This window comes from Eptatretus burgeri, chromosome 5, assembly GCF_056783735.1.
Source record: "Eptatretus burgeri isolate ZD-2024b chromosome 5, Ebu_testis_v1, whole genome shotgun sequence".
In the NCBI taxonomy this organism is placed as follows: domain Eukaryota; kingdom Metazoa; phylum Chordata; class Myxini; order Myxiniformes; family Myxinidae; genus Eptatretus; species Eptatretus burgeri.
This window is the reverse complement of record NC_140965.1, coordinates 110,977,596-110,998,158: the sequence shown is the minus strand read 5'-3', so window position 1 is coordinate 110,998,158 and position 20,563 is coordinate 110,977,596. Positions and strand designations below refer to the sequence as shown.

Sequence of the window (20,563 nt, the reverse complement as noted above, 5' to 3'; positions counted from 1 at the left end):
TTGTTCATGGCATTAAAAATTAAAAAATAAATAAAATTGGGCCATTAGGGGGTTGATGGGGGTTGCCCCCCAAAATAGGTATTTGCTTTCCAAGAAACTACAATGCAATTCCGACGAAACTTGACGATAACTTTCATCACCCGTGATGTACCAAGTTGGTTCACGCTATTTAAAAAATTGTCGAAGGGGATTTCCGGGGGGAGGGGGTTGCCCCCCAAAATAGGTATTTGCTACAACATTGGTTCATTGGTACATTTTGATGATTCTGTCCCACGTTGACTTCCCCCTCAACATCATTATTTTACCACATGAGTGCCCATGGGTTTTGCCCCTATTTTTTTTTCTTGGTTTATTAAGAACTAAAAATGGCACATCAAGCAGTAAACTGCATATATAGCTGCACGTTTATTTAATTGTATTTTACACAATCAGTGTCAAAAGTGACGATTACATGATTGCGAGACAGAACACAAACAGATTTTCTAAAGCATCATACAAATTGCAAAAAACCACAGGCGTAGTACCTCTGAGGTTGCCACCTGCCAACATTCTCCTTCTTCATCCCACTTCTGTCACTTTCCGCTGTTATGACGCTGAACATGACGTAAATTAGATACATTGTCCATGGAGCTACAAAACTGGTTATTGATCGTTTGAGCAACTGAGTTTAAAACTTGTGAACTTTATTGGCTCTCAGTGTATGAAAATAAATAAATAAATAAACTGATAATTTATAATGTTATTTATACAGGATGGCCTGAAAGTTGCTTTAACCCTCCCGGGTACTGTAAAACATTCGTTCTTCAGCTCTTTTAATATACAAATTTGATTAATTATTGTAAGTACTGCACAATAAGTCATTGTATCTGGATGTGCTGCATCATTCTTCTTGCACCACCGGATTTGTCACTAAGTCCTCTTTGACATATTGTGTAGCATTTGTGGAGTCACCTGTGTGAAATAGATCACGACTGCGGCGCAAAATCCTTCAATTATCCTATAGCGTTTGTCGACACTTTCTCCTTGGTGAAGCCCCACAAAGTTGGCTGGAATTGTGAGATCTGGATTAAGTGGTGGCACGGTTGAGTAGCTGGTGATGGTGATCCATGTCCAATCCATCGTTGAGGGAACGTTTCATCGAGATGGTCCCGAACACGCAACAGAAAATGCGTGGGTTTGCCGTCTTGTTGAAACGAGACGCTTTCAGCTATTCCCCCAGAAACAAGTCACGTCATGGTACCAGCCAGTTTTAAAACATACGCTCATAAGCTATGCCGTTTACCGGTCCATCAAAAAAACAAACTGGGACCCAAGGAGGGAGATGTGAGGGAGGGAAGTGCGAGGTAGTTAGCAGGGGTAAGGCAACTAGGCCACACTGTACAGTAATATTTCTGGGCCAAACTATCGCTTTATCACAAGATTGTGGATGACAGATAGCTCAGAGATAACGTGCTCTCCTTTGAGATATCTAACCTGAGTTCAATTTCCAGCTTGCATAAAAACTAAATTACAAGGCTTATCTTTTCAACTACCTCAACACCATTCCTTGATGCAACGAAGTCTCATTTCTTGATGCAACAAAGTCCTAGTCCTCTGCCTAAACTTCATCAATGATCTGACTCTGGAAAATCCTTTTTATCTCTTTGATGATGATTCCACTCTCTGCTGTGACATCTCTCATCCTTGAGACAGACCTCTCCTCATACCTTGACAAAAAAAAAAAAATCACAAACTGGTCAAACACAATTTTTCTTCGCCACCCTTCTTTGTGTTCTCCTATACCCCTCATCGTTACCCTCATCCCTTATTCCTCCGTCTCAGACTACTTTCTCCCTCCACTCCGCTGTTGGTTTTTCCCCTTTCTCCTGCTCTTCCCTTTGTTATGTTGTGTCCTGATTTCTTCTGTGTAATTCCTGTTCCATGAGCCTAGACCGTGTTAAAAAATAATAATAATAATAATAATAATAATAATAATAACAATGCCCCGGCATTCGCTGACTCCGACACACAAGGCATTTTTCAGGAATGTATCCCCTGCGAATTGCGGTGTCTGACAGTACAAGCAATGGCGGTGGGTGCATTACGTGTTTTTTTTTCTCAATTTAAAATTTCTGTCTCCAGGACAGAGCTCCATAACGAATCGGCATTTAGTGAGGTATCAATGATTTAAGAAATCACGTTGACATCAGTATGTTATGGATGATTATATATAAATGCATATACGTGTGTGTGTGTGTGTGTGTGTGTGTGTGTGTGTGTGTGTGTGTGTGTGTGTGTGTGTGTGTGTGTGTGTGTGTGTGTATGTGAGAAATGGAATCCTCTGGCGGAACGTGCTAAAATTTGTGGGGTGTGTAAGCCCAGAATGGGACAAAGCGCCCTCCGGTGGTGTGCGCACATGCTACAATTTGTGGTGTTCCAGAAGAAAGTATGTGTGTAAATATCACTTTAAATTGCCCACCGAAGTCGAGGCAATGCTCGTGTTATTTAACTGACAAAAGCATGCAAATTGACATTGATAACATTTATGGTCATCATAACACTTCAAATGTACAACTAACAACAAAATCAACATTCCACTATTTTGATGGCACTTCCACCGAACTTTAAGCTCATTAAACAGCTCAACAATTTAAATACTTCCCCATCCATAATCAAACGTATTTGAGAAGCACAAAAATACTTTGTTTGCAGATGTTGGCTCCAATCAATGCGGATGTTACAACCTGCATGCAGTCCTCACTCAACGTCGAGCTTCACCCAACAGCGTTTGCTATGCTGCATGGATCCTAAAGCCACAAGGTAACTTGGAAAGTATATTCGAGAGTTAAGAATAAATTTTAAATTGTTCAGTTGTCTTACCCTTCCTCCCGCCCTTGGTTTACTGAAGCTTGTGGTGAGGCAGTTGTCCTGAAACAACTTGCCTTTGCCTCATGGAAAGCAAACCCAACTGAGGGCAATCTCAGTTCTTTCCACAAAGCTCGGAACAAGTGTGTATCTACCCTCAGGAGAGCCAGAAAACAACATCTTTCTCATCTCAAGTCTGAACTCTCAAACCTCTCTCCCTCCTCAAAATCCTGGTGGCGTTTAATCAAATCTGTTTCTGGTGTATGTTCCCCCTCCATCCCCTCCCTTACCTCAAATGGCCGCACTGCTGATTCCACACGTGATAAAGCTGAATGTCTAAACTCGGTGTTTGCAGCTAAATCTTGTGTCCCAAACCCATCACTATCTCTACCCACTTTACCCAGTCGCACCCAACTGTCCCTGGACTCTGTATCCTTTTCTCCTGACAAGGTGGAGAGCTTGCTTTCAAACCTCGAGTCAGATTCTGCAACCGGTCCAGACGGCATCAGCCCACGTGTCCTCAAAGCCTGCTCTTCTGCTCTTGCTCACCCTCTCTCTGTTCTATTCACCCTCTCATTTTCCCAAGGTCATCTGCCATCTGCTTGGAAATCTGCTAACATCACTGCCCTGCATAAAAAAGGTGCAAAAACAGATCCCTGTAACTACAGACCAATCAGCCTTCTCCCAATCATCAGCAAGGTTATGGAATCCATCATTGCTTCAGACATGAAATCCTTCCTCTTCTCCAATGGCTTGATTTCCAATCATCAATTTGGTTTCAGACCAGGTCACTCTACCCTGGATATGCTGCTACTGCTCTCCCATCAATGGATGGAGGTCCTCAATGCCAGACAGGAAATCCGAGCCGTATCCCTGGACATATCACGTGCTTTTGACACAGTCTGGCACCCTGCCCTACTCACCAAACTCTCTTCCCATGGTATTCAAGGCCATCTCCACTCATGGCTCGCAGACTTCCTCTCCTGTCGCAGTCAACGTGTGGCCCTAAATGGAATTCTTTCATGTCCCCTCTTCCTGTGCAGGCTGGAGTTCCTCAAGGTAGCGTTCTGGGCCCTGTTCTTTTTCTGGTTTTCATCAATGATCTCTCGGACTCTCTGGAAAATCCTCTATTTCTCTTTGCCGACTTGACTCCACCCTCTGCCGTACCATCTGTCATCCCTCAGACCGGCAAGCAGCAGCTTCTTCGCTCACTGCAGATCTGGATAAAATCACAAACTGGTCCAACACGTGGAACATGTCTTTCAATCCAGACAAATCTCACACTCTCACTATGTCTCTTCGAAAGGACCGTTTACAAAACCCCCATCCACTTTCTCAACAATCCTCTGGAAGAAGTCTTTTTTCTTTCAAGCTTCTGGGTCTCACTATCTGCCATGACCTTTCCTGGGGAAAGTCACATTTCCAACCTTGCCTCAAAAGCCAGTCGCCGACTGAGAATCCTCCGTCGTGCAAAGTCCTTCCTCGGCCCTCTTGAGCTCCTGACTACTTACAAAGCTTTTGTCCGTAGCCTGATGGAGTACTGCTCTCCCCTCTGGGCTGGTGCTCCTGCCTCCCACCTTTCTCGACTTCACGCTGTCGAAACCAGGGCTTTTAAGATCATTGGCATCTCCCGCAATGAAGCTGAGTCTTTGGGCCTCTCACTCAATCACCGCAGGTTGGTCGGTGGTCTTTCTGTCTTCTACCGACTCCTCTCCAGCCTTGCCCCCCTGCTCTCTCTGCGATTTGTCCCAACCACATTTCCACAGGGCGCTCAAGGTCCGTAACAACCCCATTCTGGTAAAACTACCAAAATCACGAATCACTGCTCATCTTCACTCTTTCATTCCTCTTTTTCCCGCCTTTGGAATAAACTTCCTCACTCTATTCTTTCCCATTCTTCCTCCAGGCTTTCAAAACAGCTGTTCACCACCACCTCTTATCTTCCCCATCCAAATCCTCGATCTTTTCTACCCCCGATAATCCACCCAAGCCCACTTCCTTCAATTCTCCTGCTTTCCTTCCTGAAAGTCCCTTTAATGTCCATCTTCCCCTCGCCATGTTCCCCGTCCCATCCCCATCCCTCTCCCTTCCACAGTTCACCTGTGTCTGTTCCTCAATGTTTTGTCCCTTCCACTCCCACCCCTCTTGTCTCATGCCTCCTTGCTGTGAGTTGTGTGTTAGCTCTCATACGAGCCTCGACCAAGGTATACAAAAAAAAAAAAAAAAAAAAAAAAAAAAAAAAAAAAATAAATCACAGCTGGAAGCAATCAATACAAAGTTCAAGCACTGCAGCATTTGGTGGGGCTGATAAGTGAGCACGAGTTGGCTAAACCTGCTATTGTGCTCCTAAATAAATGCCTTTTTGCCAAACCAGAACAACATAAAAAATATATATCTTGACAAACTTTAGGAAGTCTTTCACATGTTATTCCTTTTGATGCCAACCTCTAGACTCTAGAGAGTGAAACACCACAAATAACTCTTGTTGAGTTGAAGATAAGAACAAGGTATTTATGAAATGTTTGACTTTTTAACAGCTATTGAATAATAAGTATTAACTGCATCAACAGAAGGATGTTGGTTATGTCAAGATGAGGACATAACGTGGATACCAGCAGATGATGTCATCAACCTTACCAATGGATGGAAGAGTCACGTGCCGTACTTACTGCTGTATGGACCGTGCCAAGATTGTGAAGATTGGTGATGAGACGAGAACTCAGAGCTATGACGGTAATACAAATCTCACTTGTAAGAATAAAAATTTAAAAAAAAGGAAAGGATAAAACAACCGACCCCCAATGAGCTGATTCAATTTCGAAAGTCCTCTTAACACAACTATCAAACATTTTTTTCCCATTAGTTATTACTGAGCTTCACTTTGGTTTTAATAGAGTTCAACTCACTCCTTCACCTATCTTGTAACCCTAAAAAAAACTTTTTTTAAAAATCCCTCAAAAGGGATATCTTAATCATAAAAATAATAAACGTAACTACAGTACTTTTTTTAAGGCAAAAGCATGCCTTTGATCAACATAAAGAAATTAACCATTGAAGCTGAAATTTTATTCACAACCACGTTGCAGGAAGTGTACAAAAAGGCAACAACAGCGTAAAGATGGATGTGTGAAAGAGGAGCAAGACAAAATAAGGGCCATCAAAATATTACAAATGGAAAAGTGGCAGAACATTGGAAAGTAGATCGATATTGCAAAGATCAGCACATTTTCTAAGCATCATGCAGCGCATCCAGGTGTCTGCTTCGATTAATTATGATCTTCAATAATAGGCCGTAATCAACAAAAATTGATAATAAATACCAACACAAATATGCTTAACTCTCCTTCCAGAAAATTGTGATTCCTTCCCCAATTGCACCTCTCTCTTCTCCTTTTCCCTTATTCCCAACCCAAACATTATGGCATTTCCCCATCCACCCCACTCCACTTTTCTTTGTTTCCCTTCTTCCCCAATCCCCACCTTCCTGCTGCCTTTACCCATGCAATACGAAGTTGGACCATGCCCTTTTCATCTGAGAGCAACATTTTATCGTAGGTGCTTGTGAAGAGATATGCTTGTCGGAGGTTCTTCTGCATCGTCGTGGCAGTTCCAAAATTCTCAATGATCTTGTATTGCCAGGGCCTGTCTGCACAACGAAAAGTCCAATCGACAGGAAACACTCCTCAAAAACGTGCAATCTCCAGCAAAACAGCTCAGGAAACAAATTTGCGAACAGAAAAGAGGAAGGCAGGCCCAAAATGGCAGCTGGAAGTCGGTATTTAACTGCCAAAATGTTAGCTGCAGCCTCAATTACAACAGCTACATGAACTCATCAGAATCATTGCCATCCTGGAATGCAACAATTGGGGAACAAGGGAGACAAAAGTTCAAGTTAGCATTTCACACTGCAACAACGCAACAGTCTTGAAAACAATAAAAACTATAAGGGCACTCGGTAGAGTGCATACACCTCTACCATGTAATGCCTGATCCACAAGAACATATCAGGCCCAATACATTTTTGAGATATCGTGCTATATATTTTCGGCCTGATCGCTCAATGGTGAAGAATCACTTTAAAAATTAAATAATTCCCGTATCCAGATCCGGATTCGGATCTTCACCAAAATCAAACCAATTCGTCCTGAGCACACACCCAACCTGCGCACCAAGTTTCGTCCGAATCTGTTCAAAACTTTTTGAGATATTGTGCTACATATCGTTTTTGCCCTGTCAACGGTGAAGAATCACTTTAAAAATGCCAGTAGTCGGATCCAGATCTTCACCAAAATATAATCAGTTGGTCCTTGTCACACACCGAACCTGACCACAAAATTTCATCCAGATCCGTCCACAACTTTTTGAGATATCCTGCTCACAGACAGATAAACAGCCATAAAGGGGTGAAAACATAACCTCCTTCACCTTCGATGGTGGAGGTAATTAAATAATTCTCATATACAGATCTGGATTTTCACCAAAATCGAATCAATTAGTCCTTGCCACACACCCAATCTGTCCACCAAAGTTTCATCCAAATCCACCCACAACTTTTGAGATATCGTGATGTATATATATATATATATATATATATATATATATATATATATATATATATATATATATATATATATATATATATATATATATATATATATATATATATATATATATATATATAAGCACCATCTCTCAATGGTGAAGAATCACTGAAAAAATTCAAGTAGTCAGATCCACATTTTGGATCTTCACCAAAAACGAATCAGTTTGTTTTTGTAGCTATTCTGCAATCAGTATCTATTCTGCAATCCCCCACACTCTTTCAACAACCCTCCTTACCTCCCCCCTCATCCCTTGTCCTACACTCCCCTCCCCCCCACCCCTGCACCCAAAGCCTCCTCCCCGACCTCTTCATTAAAAGTATGGACCTTAAATATCTGGGGCCTTCGCCCAAACCTTTCAGATCTCTCCATGCAGGTTGCCACTGACAAACCAGACATAATCTGCCGAACAGAAACTTTCCTCCCCCAAGACGTGTCTGACTCCCAAGTATCTCTCCCTAGTTACTCCCTCCGGTTTGACAAACCTGAGCCTCACCCTGGTGGAGGAGTTGCTCTTTTCATCAAAGACTCTATTCCTCACTCTCCATGCACTGCCCTCGCTCCCCCACACCCCCAGGAATACCTCTGGCTACGGCTTCCCCTCCACTCCCACCTCATGTTCATATGTGTACTGTACCGTCCACCTAACAGTGATGACTCCATCTACACCTCACTATATGAAAACATGGACCATCTTCTATCTTCTCATCCAAACTCTCTCTTCCTCATATGTGGTGACTTCAATTGTCATCACGCCAGTTGGCGAGGTGTGGGTACCTCTCTCACCTGTCATGGCACCTCAGCAAAAGCTTTCTGCGACTCATTGGGACTGACTCAATCGGTCAACTTCCCAACCCGGATCTCAACCAATGGTACTCCATCTCTTCTGGATCTGATTTTGACAAATTTCCCTGACAATATCTGCTGCTCTTCCTCCACTCCAATTGGTTCTTCTGACCACGTTCTTGTCAAAGTGGACATCTCTCTGGCAATTATCAGAGAACCACCTCACCGACGTCGAGTCTGGCATTTCACTCAAGCCGACTGGCAGGGTCTCCAAGCAGTCATCAATCTTATAGACTGGTCTCCTATCTCTACTTTCTCCAACATCAACACATCCTGGGAATTCTTTCAAAGAAACTTGCTCTCCCTCATGCACAGATTTATCCCCTCTCGTCTTCGATAATCCTACCCTTCCTCCCGCCCTTGGTTCACTGAAGCTTGTGGTGAGGCAGTTGTCCTGAAACAACTTCCCTTTGCCTCATGGAAAGCGAACCCAACTGAGGGCAATCTCAGTTCCTTCCATAAAGCTCGGAACAAGTGTGTATCTACCCTCAGGAGAGCCAGAAAACAACATCTTCCTCCTCTCAAGTCTGAACTCTCAAACCTCTCTCCCTCCTCAAAATCCTGGTGGCGTCTAATCAAATCTGTTTCTGGTGGATGTTCCCCCTCCATCCCCTCCCTTACTTCAAATGGCCACACCACTGATACCGCACATGAAAAAGCTGAATGCCTAAACTCGGTGTTTGCAGCTAAATCTTGTGTCCAAAACCCATCACTTTCTCTACCACCTTACCCAGTCGCACCCAACTTTCCCTGGACTCTGTGTCCTTTTCTCCTGACAAGGTGGAGAGCTTGCTGTCAAACCTTGACTCAGAGTCTGCAACCGGTCCAGACGGCATCAGCCCACGTCTCCTCAAAGCCTGCTCTTCTGCTCTTGCTCACTGTTCTATTCACCCTCTCATTTGCTCAAGGTCATCTGCCATCTGCTTGGAAATCGGCAAACATCACTGCCCTGCAAAAACAGATCCCTGCAACTACAGACCAATCAGCCTTCTCCCTATCATCAGCAAGGTTATGGAATCCATCATCGCTTCAGACATCAAATCCTTCCTCTTCTCCAATGGCTTGATTGCTGATCATCAATTTGGTTTCAGACCAGGTCACTCTACCCTGGATATGCTGCTTTTGCTCTCCCAACAATGGATGGAGGTCCTCAATGCCAGACAGGAAATCCGAGCCGTATCCCTGGACATATCACGTGCTTTTGACAGTCTGGCACCCTGCCCTGCTCGCCAAACTCTCTTCCTATGGTATCCAAGGCCATCTCCACTCATGGTTCGCAGACTTCCTCTCCTGTCGCAGTCGCCGTGTGGCCCTAAATGGAGTTCTTTCATACCCTCTTCCTGTGCAGGCTGGAGTTCCTCAAGGTAGCGTTCTGGGCCCTGTTCTTTTTCTGGTTTTCATCAATGATCTCTCCGACTCTCTGGAAAATCATCTATATCTCTTTGCTGATGACTCCACCCTCTGCCGTACCATCGATCATCCTTCAGACCGGCAAGCAGCAGCTTCTTCGCTCACTGCCAATCTGAATAAAATCACAAACTGGTCCAACACGTGGAACATGTCTTTCAATCCGGACAAATCTCACACTCGCGATGTCTCTTCGAAAGGACCGTTTAGAAAACCCCCCTATCCACTTTCTCAACAATCCTCTGGAAGAAGTCCTTTCTTTCAAGCTTCTGGGTCTCACTATCTGCCATGACCTTTCCTGGGAAAGCCACATTTCAAACCTCGCCTCCAAAGCCAGTCACAGACTGGGAATCCTCCGTCGTGCTAAGTCCTTCGTCGGCCCTCCTGAGCTCCTGAGCACTTACAAAGCTTTTGTCCGCAGCCTGATGGAGTACTGCTCTCCCCTCTGGGCTGGTGCTCCTGCCTCCCGCCTTTCTCGGCTTCACGCTGTAGAAACCAAGGCATTTCGGATCATCAGCATCTCCCGCAATAAGGCTGAGTCTTTGGGCCTCTCACTCAATCATCGCAGGTTGGTCGGTGATCTTTCTGTCTTCTACCGTCTCCTATCCAGCCTCGCCCCCCTGCTCTCTCTGGGATTTGTCCCCACCACATTTCCGCAGGGCGTTCAAGGTCCGCCAACAACCCCCTTCTGGTAAAACTACCAAAATCACTAATCACTGCTCATCTTCACTCTTTCATTCCTCTTTTTTCCCGCCTTTGGAATAAACTCCCTCACTCTATTCATTCACATTCTTCCCTCCAGGCCTTCAAAACAGCTGTTCACCACCACCTCTTGTCATCCTCCATCCAAATCCTCGATCTTTTCTACCCCCGATAATCCACCCAAGCCCACTTCCTTCAATTCCCCTGCTTTCCTTCCTGAAAGTCCCTGTAATGTCCATCTTCTCTTCGCCATGTTCCCCATCCCATCCCCAGCCAACTCTCTGGGCCAGCACTCTGTGTGCATCTGGATATGCACTGCAAGCTTTCATGAAGATGAATGTACATGCTTTGTGAGCGATAATATTGTTGTCGCCGGTGGATCATCCCAGCGTCCTGGTTGGAATCCCAGAGGGCCACGTCAGCAATGGCCGCAACAGCTGGGTGGTTCAATGGCCTCGAACACGATCACGTGTCAATAGCCACAATGCCATGCTCATGGGACCAAAGTCAGCCGATGGGTTGCGCTAATTGGTGGCGTGCGCCTCATCTCTAATTAGGCTCAGCGGAGTCACGAGGTTCATGACGAGTATGTGCTATGGGTGCTGATCTCCCATATCCAAATTGTCCTTTAATGGACGTGTTAAACTGCAAAAGCGATCACGACCACCAAAATTCACCACGGAATTAGGTGCACTTAAAAATAATGGTTACTGGGGGATGGGAATACAAGAATACAAAAGAAGCAATGCCAATAGAGATACAACATACCCCTTAATCCCTACCAATATGCACCCACAAAACCAACAAAGGATCAGAACCTTACTTATCTATCTTAAGGCCTCAGTCATACCACAAAAGGTAAAACAGAGATGTGATGAGACAGGAAATACCCTCGCTGTGTCAGCAAGACACAGCAGGAACCGATGCACGGTAGTAGCCCAGGTGCATCCTTGCAGCAGATCAGCACACAGCTTTGGGCTTGTGAGAAGGGGGAGGAGACGCCTGGATGGCTGGGTTGGAGCGTGTCGCAGCGCAGCAGCTCTGCAGTATTTTGTAAGGGTCGATCCCAGGCAGCTCAAAATTTCCCCTTCGCTGCACTTGGATTTATATTATCTGGCCCCCACCTATTGGGAGCCGTTGGTGAGGTATGTGGATGGACAAAAGGACCACCGAGGCACTCGGAAACATGGTGGTGGGGTGATGAAGTTGGAAAGACGATTGAAGAGAAGAGGAAGAAGTTCAAGGAATGGCAAAAGGCGAAGGGTACGGTGGTAGAAGAGGCTTCACATGAAAGTTATAAGGTAGCCAAGAAGGCTGCAAAGAAAGTGGTAGCAAAGGCGCAGGAGGCTAATAAGAAAATGTTCAGAGAATACTTGGATTCGGAAAAGGGTGATAGAGCGGTATTCAGGTTTGCAAAGCAGATAGCGAGAGAGAGAGGTTTGATGTGACGGGGGTGAGTTGCTTGAAGGATGAAGTGGGACAAATCGTTGTGGACTCAGATGGAAGAGATATATGGAAAGGCTGTTGAATGTCGAGAATGAAAGGGATAGTAACATTGAGAGTAACCCAGTTTTAGGACCAGCAGAGAAGATAACTGAGAAGGAAGTTGAGGAAGCTATAAAAGCAATGAAGAGTAGAAAAGCAGGATGACTGACGGGAGTTGTGGGAGATATGTTGAAGGCAGCGGGAAGTTGGAGTGTGAAGAGAATGACAGAGATCTGTAATCTGGTGGTGAAAGAAGGCCGCATTCCAGTGGATTGGGAACTGAGTGCCCTCGTCCCTCTGTACAAGGGGAAAGGTGACCCTCTGGACTGTGGCTCCTATAGAGCAATAAAGTTATTGGAGAATGGAATTAAGGTATTGGAAAGGGTGTTGGAGAAGAGGATAAGGAAGAAGGTAAAGATTGACGAAATGCAGTTTGGATTTATGCCAGGAAGAGGAACGACAGATGCAATTTATATTGTAAGGCAGTTGCAGGAGAAGTACATGGAGAAGAGGAAGAAGTTGTTTTTTGGGTTTGTTGATCTGTGGAAAGCATTTGATAGGGTTCCACACGAAGTAATGACATGGGCATTGAGGAAGTTAGGAGTGGAGGAATGGTTGATCAGAGTAGTGATGGCAATGTACGAGAGAGTGCGTACAGTTGGAAGGACGAAGGACGGGAACAGTGGTGAGTTTGAGGTGAAGGTGGGAGTGAACCAGGGGTCGGTACTAAGTCCACTTCTATTTGTAGTTGTGATGGAGGTGCTGGCTCGGAGGGTAAAGGAGGGTTTACCGTGGGAGCTGCTGTATGCAGATGATCTGTATGCAGATTGCAGAGAGTATGGATGGACTGAAGGAGAAGATGAACAAGTGGAAGGAATGTTTGGAGGCAAAAGTATTGAAGGTGAATATTGGAAAGACGAAGGTGATGGCAAGTGGTAAAGCATGTGGTGAGCTGGAAAGGACTGGGAAGTGGCCGTGTCCTGTGTGCAGGAAGGGTGTCGGAGTGAACTCCATTCAATGTACAATGTGTGCTGAATGGGTTCATCTAAAATGTAGTGGTGTGAGAGGGTCATTAACCAGTGTGGCAGCTACATTCAAGTGTAAGGTGTGCATTAGGGTGTACCACTTTTGCAAAAGTTGCTGGAATGAAGCACTATGTGCCTATCGATTCCACTAGTGAAGTTAGGTGATCGACCAAAGTTTGAAAATTTTCCCGCCTTTTTTGACCGCGGGCCCCCATTTTGAAATTTCAGGAAAAATCCATATTTTTGGAAATATTGATTTTTGAATATTTAAAAAAATATATTTTTCTGTGTTTGGATGGCCGAATGCACTTCAGCAGGCACCATAATGATAGCAAGTACCCGTAAATATTATTCACAAACTTGTCCCGACATTTTCAGAAGGGGTTGCCATTTTGGAAATTCAGTGAAAATCGTATATTTTGTGTATATCTAATGAAAATATATATATTTCTTATTCTTTGTGTACTTGCAGATAAACCTTGACTGACCAATATATATGAACTGCACATAAAACATGTAGTCGATCAAGTGACAAAGCAAACAAAAGATCCGGGTGTAAAGCTATTTTGGCGTTTGAAGGCCGAATGGAACACCCTTGTTATTGACTACACAAAACTGAACAAATTTTCCTGGGATTCAGCAGATTCCTGGTTGTGTGAAGTAGCGAAAGATGTTCTTATCTGGTCACGGGAACAGTTAGAGAACAAAACGTTTCCTCGAGATGATAATAAGGAATTAATCACGCTCGTGGTTATTTGGCTCGGTGGTAATCTCGCCAACTTCAAGTTTATGCGCCCTGGCGCTGACCACCATGCCAGGTGGATGGCGAAAGCAATCTATTTTCTCAAATTTGCTTTGCTCCAAGACCAGTTCAAGATATCGGATGTTCAACAAGTGTATTTAAACAGAGTGGCCAAGTTGTAGGTCTGTTCTATGCGAAAGCATTCGTACAGAGTCCACTTAGCACATCTGCGGCACGACACGATCTGAAGTTCATGGCTGACATGTTCCTGTACAAACATTACGACAGTGGTGTAGCAGATGCTTGTATCTTGTCGTGCGATCGCCATACTTGGTACTTAACACCTCAGTTAGTTGTGTTGTCCCGAACACAGAGAGAGTTGATGGGACAAGTGTTATTTGATACAGAACGGCCTGAGAAGTTCGACTCTGGCAAGCCACAACTTCCCCACGTGGAATTTAATTCAACTGATGATATGCCAACGCAAAGGTCTTTCATTAGCCAAGAATCCTGGCTGATGTTTGACCTCCTAGGAATAGACAATGATCAGGAGTGGCTGCAGACACCTGTGGCTATGTGGGACAAGTTCGCGAGTTACAGGAAATTTTGCGAAAGTGCTAATTCTTTGCGTGTGTAAATGATCTAGCTGAAAGCGGAATTAAGCTAGTGTCTGACTTTATTCATATGTGCAATGATGAGAAACAACGTCAAGCATTGCGACAGTGCATGGAAGAGCACAGGAAGCTTTACCCAGACTATACAAAACAAACGCTATGTTCTCTATAAGATATCTGTGTGGTTGCTTGTTTGCTGGATTGTTATGTTGTCATATATGAAAACCATGTCGCTTAAAAACATATTTGGTTGTTCTGATAATTAATTAATCATGCTCTCATTTGTCATTAATAATGTCTTTATGAAAACGCCATTACTGATATTCTGTAAATGCCGCACAATGTGCCGTGCAATAATTGTCAAAATATGGGATTTTCAGTGAAATTCCAAAATGGCAACCCCTTCTCAAAATGTTGGGACAAGTTTGTGAATAATATTTACGTGTACTTACTATCATACTGGTGCCTACTGAAGTGCATTCGGCCATCTAAACACAGAGAAATATATTTTTAAAAAATATTCCAAAATCAATATTATTTCCAAAAATATGGATTTTTCCTGAAATTTCAAAATGGCGGCCCACGGTCAAAAAAGGCAGGAAATTTTTCAAACTTTGGTCGATCACCTAACTTCACTAGTGGAATCGATAGGCACATAGTGCTTCATTCCAGCAACTACTTTTGAAAAAGTGGTACATCCTAGTGTGCATAGAGGGAGCTGCAGATGAAGGAATTGTTGAGTTGGATCTTGGAGATGGTGTGAAGCTGGAAGGTGTGAAAACATTTTGCTATCTCGGAGACATGCTGAATGGAGAAGGTGGATCAGACTCTTCGACGGTAGCTCGAGTGAGATGTGCATGGAAGAAGTTTCAGGAACTGAGTGGCGTGTCGTTGAAGCTGAAGAGAAAGGTGTATGCTACATGTGTGAGGAGTACGATGATTTATGGGAGTGAGACATGGGTACTGAACATGGAGCAGCAACAAAGGCTGGAAAGGGTGGAAATGCGAATGGTTCGGTGGATGTGCGGAGTATCGTTGAGAGAGAGGAAGACAAATGATGACTTGCGGAAGATGATGGGAAGAGAGCCTGTGATGGAGGTTGTGAAGAGAAACAGGTTGAGATGGTTGGGTCATGTGTTGAGGAAGGATGAAAGTGACTGTGTGAGGAGTGTTGGAAATGAGTGCAGTGGGAAGTGGAGGATGGGGAAGACTGAGAAAAACTTGGCTAAAGGTGTTGGAAGAAGAAATGTGGTCAAGGGGATTAAGAAGGGGAGATGCAGAAAATAGGGTAAAGTGGAGAAGATTGTCATGGGGCCCGCAAGGCTAACCCCCGCTTTAGCGGGGAAAATGGCCTTTAAATGCGTGTGTGTGTGTGTGTGTGTGTGTGTGTGTGTGTGTGTGTGTGTGTGTGTGTGTGTGTGTGTGTGTGTGTGTGTGTGTGTGTGGCCCCCACCTCATGACAACGTACCACAACCCAGCCCCCTCCCACCATTGGCCCGATGGTCCCCTGCTACTTGGCATTTTGGGATGATCTTCCCCCTTCTTGGGCTGGAAGAGGAGTGAAAATTCCCCCCCCTTCCTCCCTAAACTGCAGGCTGATGGCCTACCCAGATGCTTTAACGCACAAAGGACAGATTACAGAGGGTAGAACATTAAATCGGCTCTTTAAGGGATGGTTGTTTTTATACACACATGAGGGAGGGTGGTCGACGTCTGTCCTCAAGTGACGTGGTATCCTAAAAGTGACGCATGTCTAATATCACAATTAAATTATCTCACGCTTATGCTAAGACATTTACTATGGAGATAACTAAATTATATGAAGTGATGCTACCCCATAGAAGTCATTTCCACAAAAATAATATTTTTTATGACTAAACATTAAAATAAATTATGAAAAATTTGGTTGGATATAAGCAGCCAGTATAATACAAATAATGCCATGAAATGGAAAAGACTTGCTAACATAATAGAGATGGAAACATATAGCCTTTCACACATCAGGCTTGAGCCTACACATCTTCAAAACACTGACACAAAGGGGTGGTAAGAGGCACTCTTTTGATGTGTAATGTACACTTCTCAATATCTGTAGAGGCTTTTCTATTTTGTCTCCTCTGCTCTTTCCATGCTTTGTCCCCCCCTCCTCCCCCCAGGTTTCTGCAGGGCTCATAAGGTCTACCATCAAACCTCCTTCTGGTGAAACTACCCAAATCCAGGATCACTGCTCACCTCCACTCATTTGTTACTCTTTTTTCCGACCTGTGGAATCAACTTCCACATCCTTTTCAATCTCATTGTTCCCTCCAGGTTTTCAATCCAGCTGTTCACCACCATCTCAGATTGTCTCCAATCCAAAATGATCTTTTTTTACCCTCGTTAATCCACCAAACCGCAAGCCCACCCTCTTTCCAATTTTCCCTTCTTGGAGTTTCCTTTCGTATCCATCTTGTCCACCCCATGCATGCGTGTTTTGCATCCTGTTGAATTCACCCCAACATTAAATGTTTAAATGTGGAATTCTTATAAATACATATTTTAAAAATCATCTTGTCAAGAACTAGAAGGGCACTCGGTAGATCGCATACCTCCGCCACCTAATTCCTGATCCAGGAGAACATATCGGGCACATTCCATTTTTGAAATATCATGCTGTACAGTGCTATATATCGTTTTTGGCCCTATCTCTCAATGGTGAAGAATCACTTAAAAAAAAATATCGGATCCAGATCTGGAACTTCACCAAAATTGAATCAATTCTTCCTTGTCACACACCCAACGTGTACACCAAGTTTCGTCCGAATCCGTCCACTTTTTGAGATATGCTATATATCATTTTTTGGCCGTATCTCTCAATGGTGAAGAATCAATTAAAAAATTCTAGTCGTCGGATCCAGATCCAGATCTTCACCAAAATCTAATCAGTTCATCCTTGTCACACACCCAACCTGTCCACAAAATTTCAGCCAAATCCGTCCACATCTTTTTGAGACATCCTGCACACAGACAAACAAACAAACAGACAGACAGGGGTGAAAACATAACCTCATTCCACCCTTTGGTGGCGGAGGTAATAAATAATTGACACGATGTTAGTTTGTGGTACAGCTCAAAATTGCTCAAGGAATCTTTGAAAGCTGAAATTGATTTTTTTTTTACCTGGTTCGAAGACATGCATCCAGGGTCCATCAATGAAGAATAATTCCTGCAAAACAAATCATGATACATACAGAAAATTATTTCATAAGAAAACTCATCTTCACTGCAAGTAAAGTGGTTCAGACTCATGAAACCAAACAGACCTGTTGTTCAGTTACCAAACAGCAATGGATTGCAAACAATGAAAATTTGACTATATTGCTCAAAGAACCACAAGGTTTAACCGAAGCGACATGATAAATCAGAAATTTTAGGAACCCCAAAAGCAAGCAAGACCTCAAGGCTTCCATCTCCTTGGACTTCTTCTCTTCCTCCTTCATGCGCCGTCGTTCCTCCTGTGCTTGGACCTTTCGCTCAGCGATCTCCTCAAGATTCCGCGCTTCTTTTTCCGAGGCGAGGTCTGCTGTCCGTTCCTGTTTCGTCTTGTTCAACCGATTGATCACGTCGTTTTGCCTCTTCTCCACAATGATTGTCCGTACCTTACAAAAACAAAAACAGCAACCAATTTCTCTCAAGAAAACATTATTTTTAGTGCAATCAAAGTGCAGTGTATGCACTGCTATAATTGTGCTCATGTAACCAGGCTTACAAGGAGGGAGGTGGGCATAGAAATGGATGTGAACAGTTACGAATAGTCAAAAAAAATTTTTTAAACATAAAACAGATCAAAAAGCGAAAAGAAATGCAAGTACAGCTGCAAATACAACTACAACTGGACTCATTTGCATACCATTGTCAGGCTGAACAGTTTGCATTTTGTATCCCACCGATAGGCCGGATATGCATTCGGACCTGAACCAAAATCTAATCGGCTTGCTCTTGTCAACTAACCAACCCATCCACATAGTTTTGTCAGAACCCATCCAAAACATTATATATATTGTGCTTTATATAGTTTTTGGCCCATTCACTCAATGGTGAAGAAACACATTAAAAAAAAATTATCGGACAAAAGTTGAATCATTTCATCCTTGTCACACAACTAATCTATCCACAAAGTTTCGTACGAATCCGTCCAAAACTTTTTGAGATATCCTGCTCATGGACCGACAGACAGACAGACAGACAAAGAGGGGCGAAAACATAACCTCCATTCACCATTAGTGCTGCAGGTAATGAAAGCCAAAATAACATGGAGAACAAACAAATCACTCCTAATCACTGCGGTCCTCACCTTAACCTGCTCACCAGTCTCCTGTCATTCCAAAACATGTCATGTAGATACCACGAGCTTCAATTATATACAGAGACAACAGAGACAACTGATCAGAGTTTTCAATAGCAGCCGTCAATTTTGGTAATTTTCAGGAACAAACAAATAGCAGCATAATCACTCAGATAACTCGAGGGGGAGCACTCGGTAGAGTGCAAAACCTCCGCCGCCAATACTGCTGGGTCACTTAAGTGAACCTGATATCCAATTCATTGTAGGTCAAAACGGATCAGACTCTACTGAACCACGATAGAATAAACTAAACTACATCGACGTGCATGTAGAAATGCCAAAAAAATAAAATCGAAATTTTTTTGAAAAAAAAGTTGCAAAATTTGTTTTTTTCTTCTCTAACAAAATATTTGGGGGGGGGGTTGGAAATCATTTAAAACATGTAGAAATGCAAAAAAAAATTTTTGAAAAAAAATTTTTTTGAAAAGAACATTTTTTTTTTTGGACCAGTCCAAAATCTAATGGCATGGTCCTTGGACCATACCTAATCCCGCCACCAAGTTTCGTCGAAATCCGTCCAGGAGTTTTTCCGTAATACTGTTCACAAACAAACAGACAGGGGTGAGAACAGTAACCTCCATCCATCTTCGATGGCAGAGGTTAACTAGAGGGGGAGCACTCGGTAGAGTGCAAAACCTCTGCCGCCAATACTGCAAGGTCACTCAAGTGAACCTGATATCCTATTCATTCAATTTGACGTCAACAGTGCTCACAGAGTTATAGTTTGCAACTTTCCCTTTTACATACTCAATTCATTTGTCATAACTAGATTCCTTGAGACAGAAATTGATTTTACGTGGGTATATCCACCTGAAGTTCCAAAATCAGCCGCAATTATAATTTTGGCATGTTTTTTTTTTTTGTTGGAAATCACTTATCACATGTAGAAATGGAAAAAAATCGAAATTTTGTTGAAAAAAAATTTGCAATTTTTTTCTCTAAATTTTTTTTTGGGGGGGGGGTTGGAAATCACTTAAAACATGTAGAAATGCAAAAAAAAAAAAATAATCTAAATTTTGTTGAAAGAAAAGTTGCAAAAAAATTTTTCTCCAACAATTTTTTTTTTTGGGGGTGGGGGGGAGGGTTGGAAATCACTTAAAACATGTAGAAATAAAAAAAATTCAAATATTTTTTCAAATTGGCCACCATAGCGGCCATATTGGATTTTGGACCAAGTCCAAAATCTAATGGCATGGTCCTTGGACCAGACCTAACCCCCTCACCAAGTTTCGTCGAAATCCGTCGAGGAGTTTTTCCGTAATACTGTTCACAAACAAACAAACAAACAGAAAGGGGTGAAAATAGTAACCTCCATCCATCTTCGATGGCGGAGGTTAACTTGAGGGGGAGCACTCGGTTGAGTGCAAAACCTCCGCCGCCAATACTGCTAGGTCACTCAAGTGAATCTGATATCCTATTCATTCAATTTGATGTCAACAGTGCTCACAGAGTTATAGTTTGCAACTTTCGCTTTTACTTTTAACTTTTACATACTCAATTCATTCGTCATAACTCGATTCCTTGAGACAGAAATTGATTTTACATGGGTGTATCCACCTGAAGTTCCAAAATCAGCTGCAATTTTAATTTTGGCACGTTTTTTGTTGGAAATCATTATAACATGTAGAAATGCAAAAAAAAAAAAAAAAAAATAAAAATAAAAAAAAAATCGAAATTTTGTTGAAAAAAGTTGCAAAAATTTTTTTTCTCCAACAGATTTTTTTTGGGGGGGGGAGGTTGGAAATCACTTAAAACATGTAGAAATGCAAAACAAAATTAAAAATTTTCTCTAACAATTTTTTTTGGGGGGTAACATTTTTGGGGGGGTTGGAAATCACTTAAAACATGTAGAAATACAAAAAAAAAAATTTGGGGGGGGTAACAATTTTTTTGGGGGGTGGAAATCACTTAAA

The 20,563-nt window shown here is 43.0% G+C and overlaps 2 protein-coding genes across 10 annotated transcripts in view; one reads left to right on the top strand and one right to left on the bottom strand.

Moving 5' to 3' along the window:
• Window positions 1-16,796, top strand: part of LOC147027157 (ubiquitin carboxyl-terminal hydrolase 14-like) — a 165,896-nt gene extending 149,100 nt beyond the window's left edge. For 8 of the 9 annotated variants that reach the window (XM_085883340.1, XM_085883344.1, XM_085883343.1 and 5 more), the window contains 3 exons: window positions 2,692-2,799; window positions 5,415-5,577; window positions 16,423-16,796. In XM_085883340.1, the coding sequence (XP_085739466.1) occupies window positions 2,692-2,799; window positions 5,415-5,551 (245 nt within the window). In that variant the 3' untranslated portion in view covers window positions 5,552-5,577; window positions 16,423-16,796. Of the gene's footprint in view, window positions 1-2,691; window positions 2,800-5,414; window positions 5,578-16,422 lie in introns of those variants that run through there. The other variant, XR_015058710.1, reaches the window with a different exon arrangement.
• Window positions 5,889-20,563, bottom strand: part of CCDC25 (coiled-coil domain containing 25) — a 28,544-nt gene continuing 13,869 nt past the window's right edge. The window contains exons 7-9 of the mRNA XM_085883348.1: window positions 17,702-17,904; window positions 17,426-17,471; window positions 5,889-6,693 (exon numbers count right to left, since the gene is read on the bottom strand). Coding sequence (XP_085739474.1) covers window positions 6,664-6,693; window positions 17,426-17,471; window positions 17,702-17,904 — 279 coding nt within the window. The 3' untranslated portion in view covers window positions 5,889-6,663. The remainder of the gene's footprint in view (window positions 6,694-17,425; window positions 17,472-17,701; window positions 17,905-20,563) is intronic.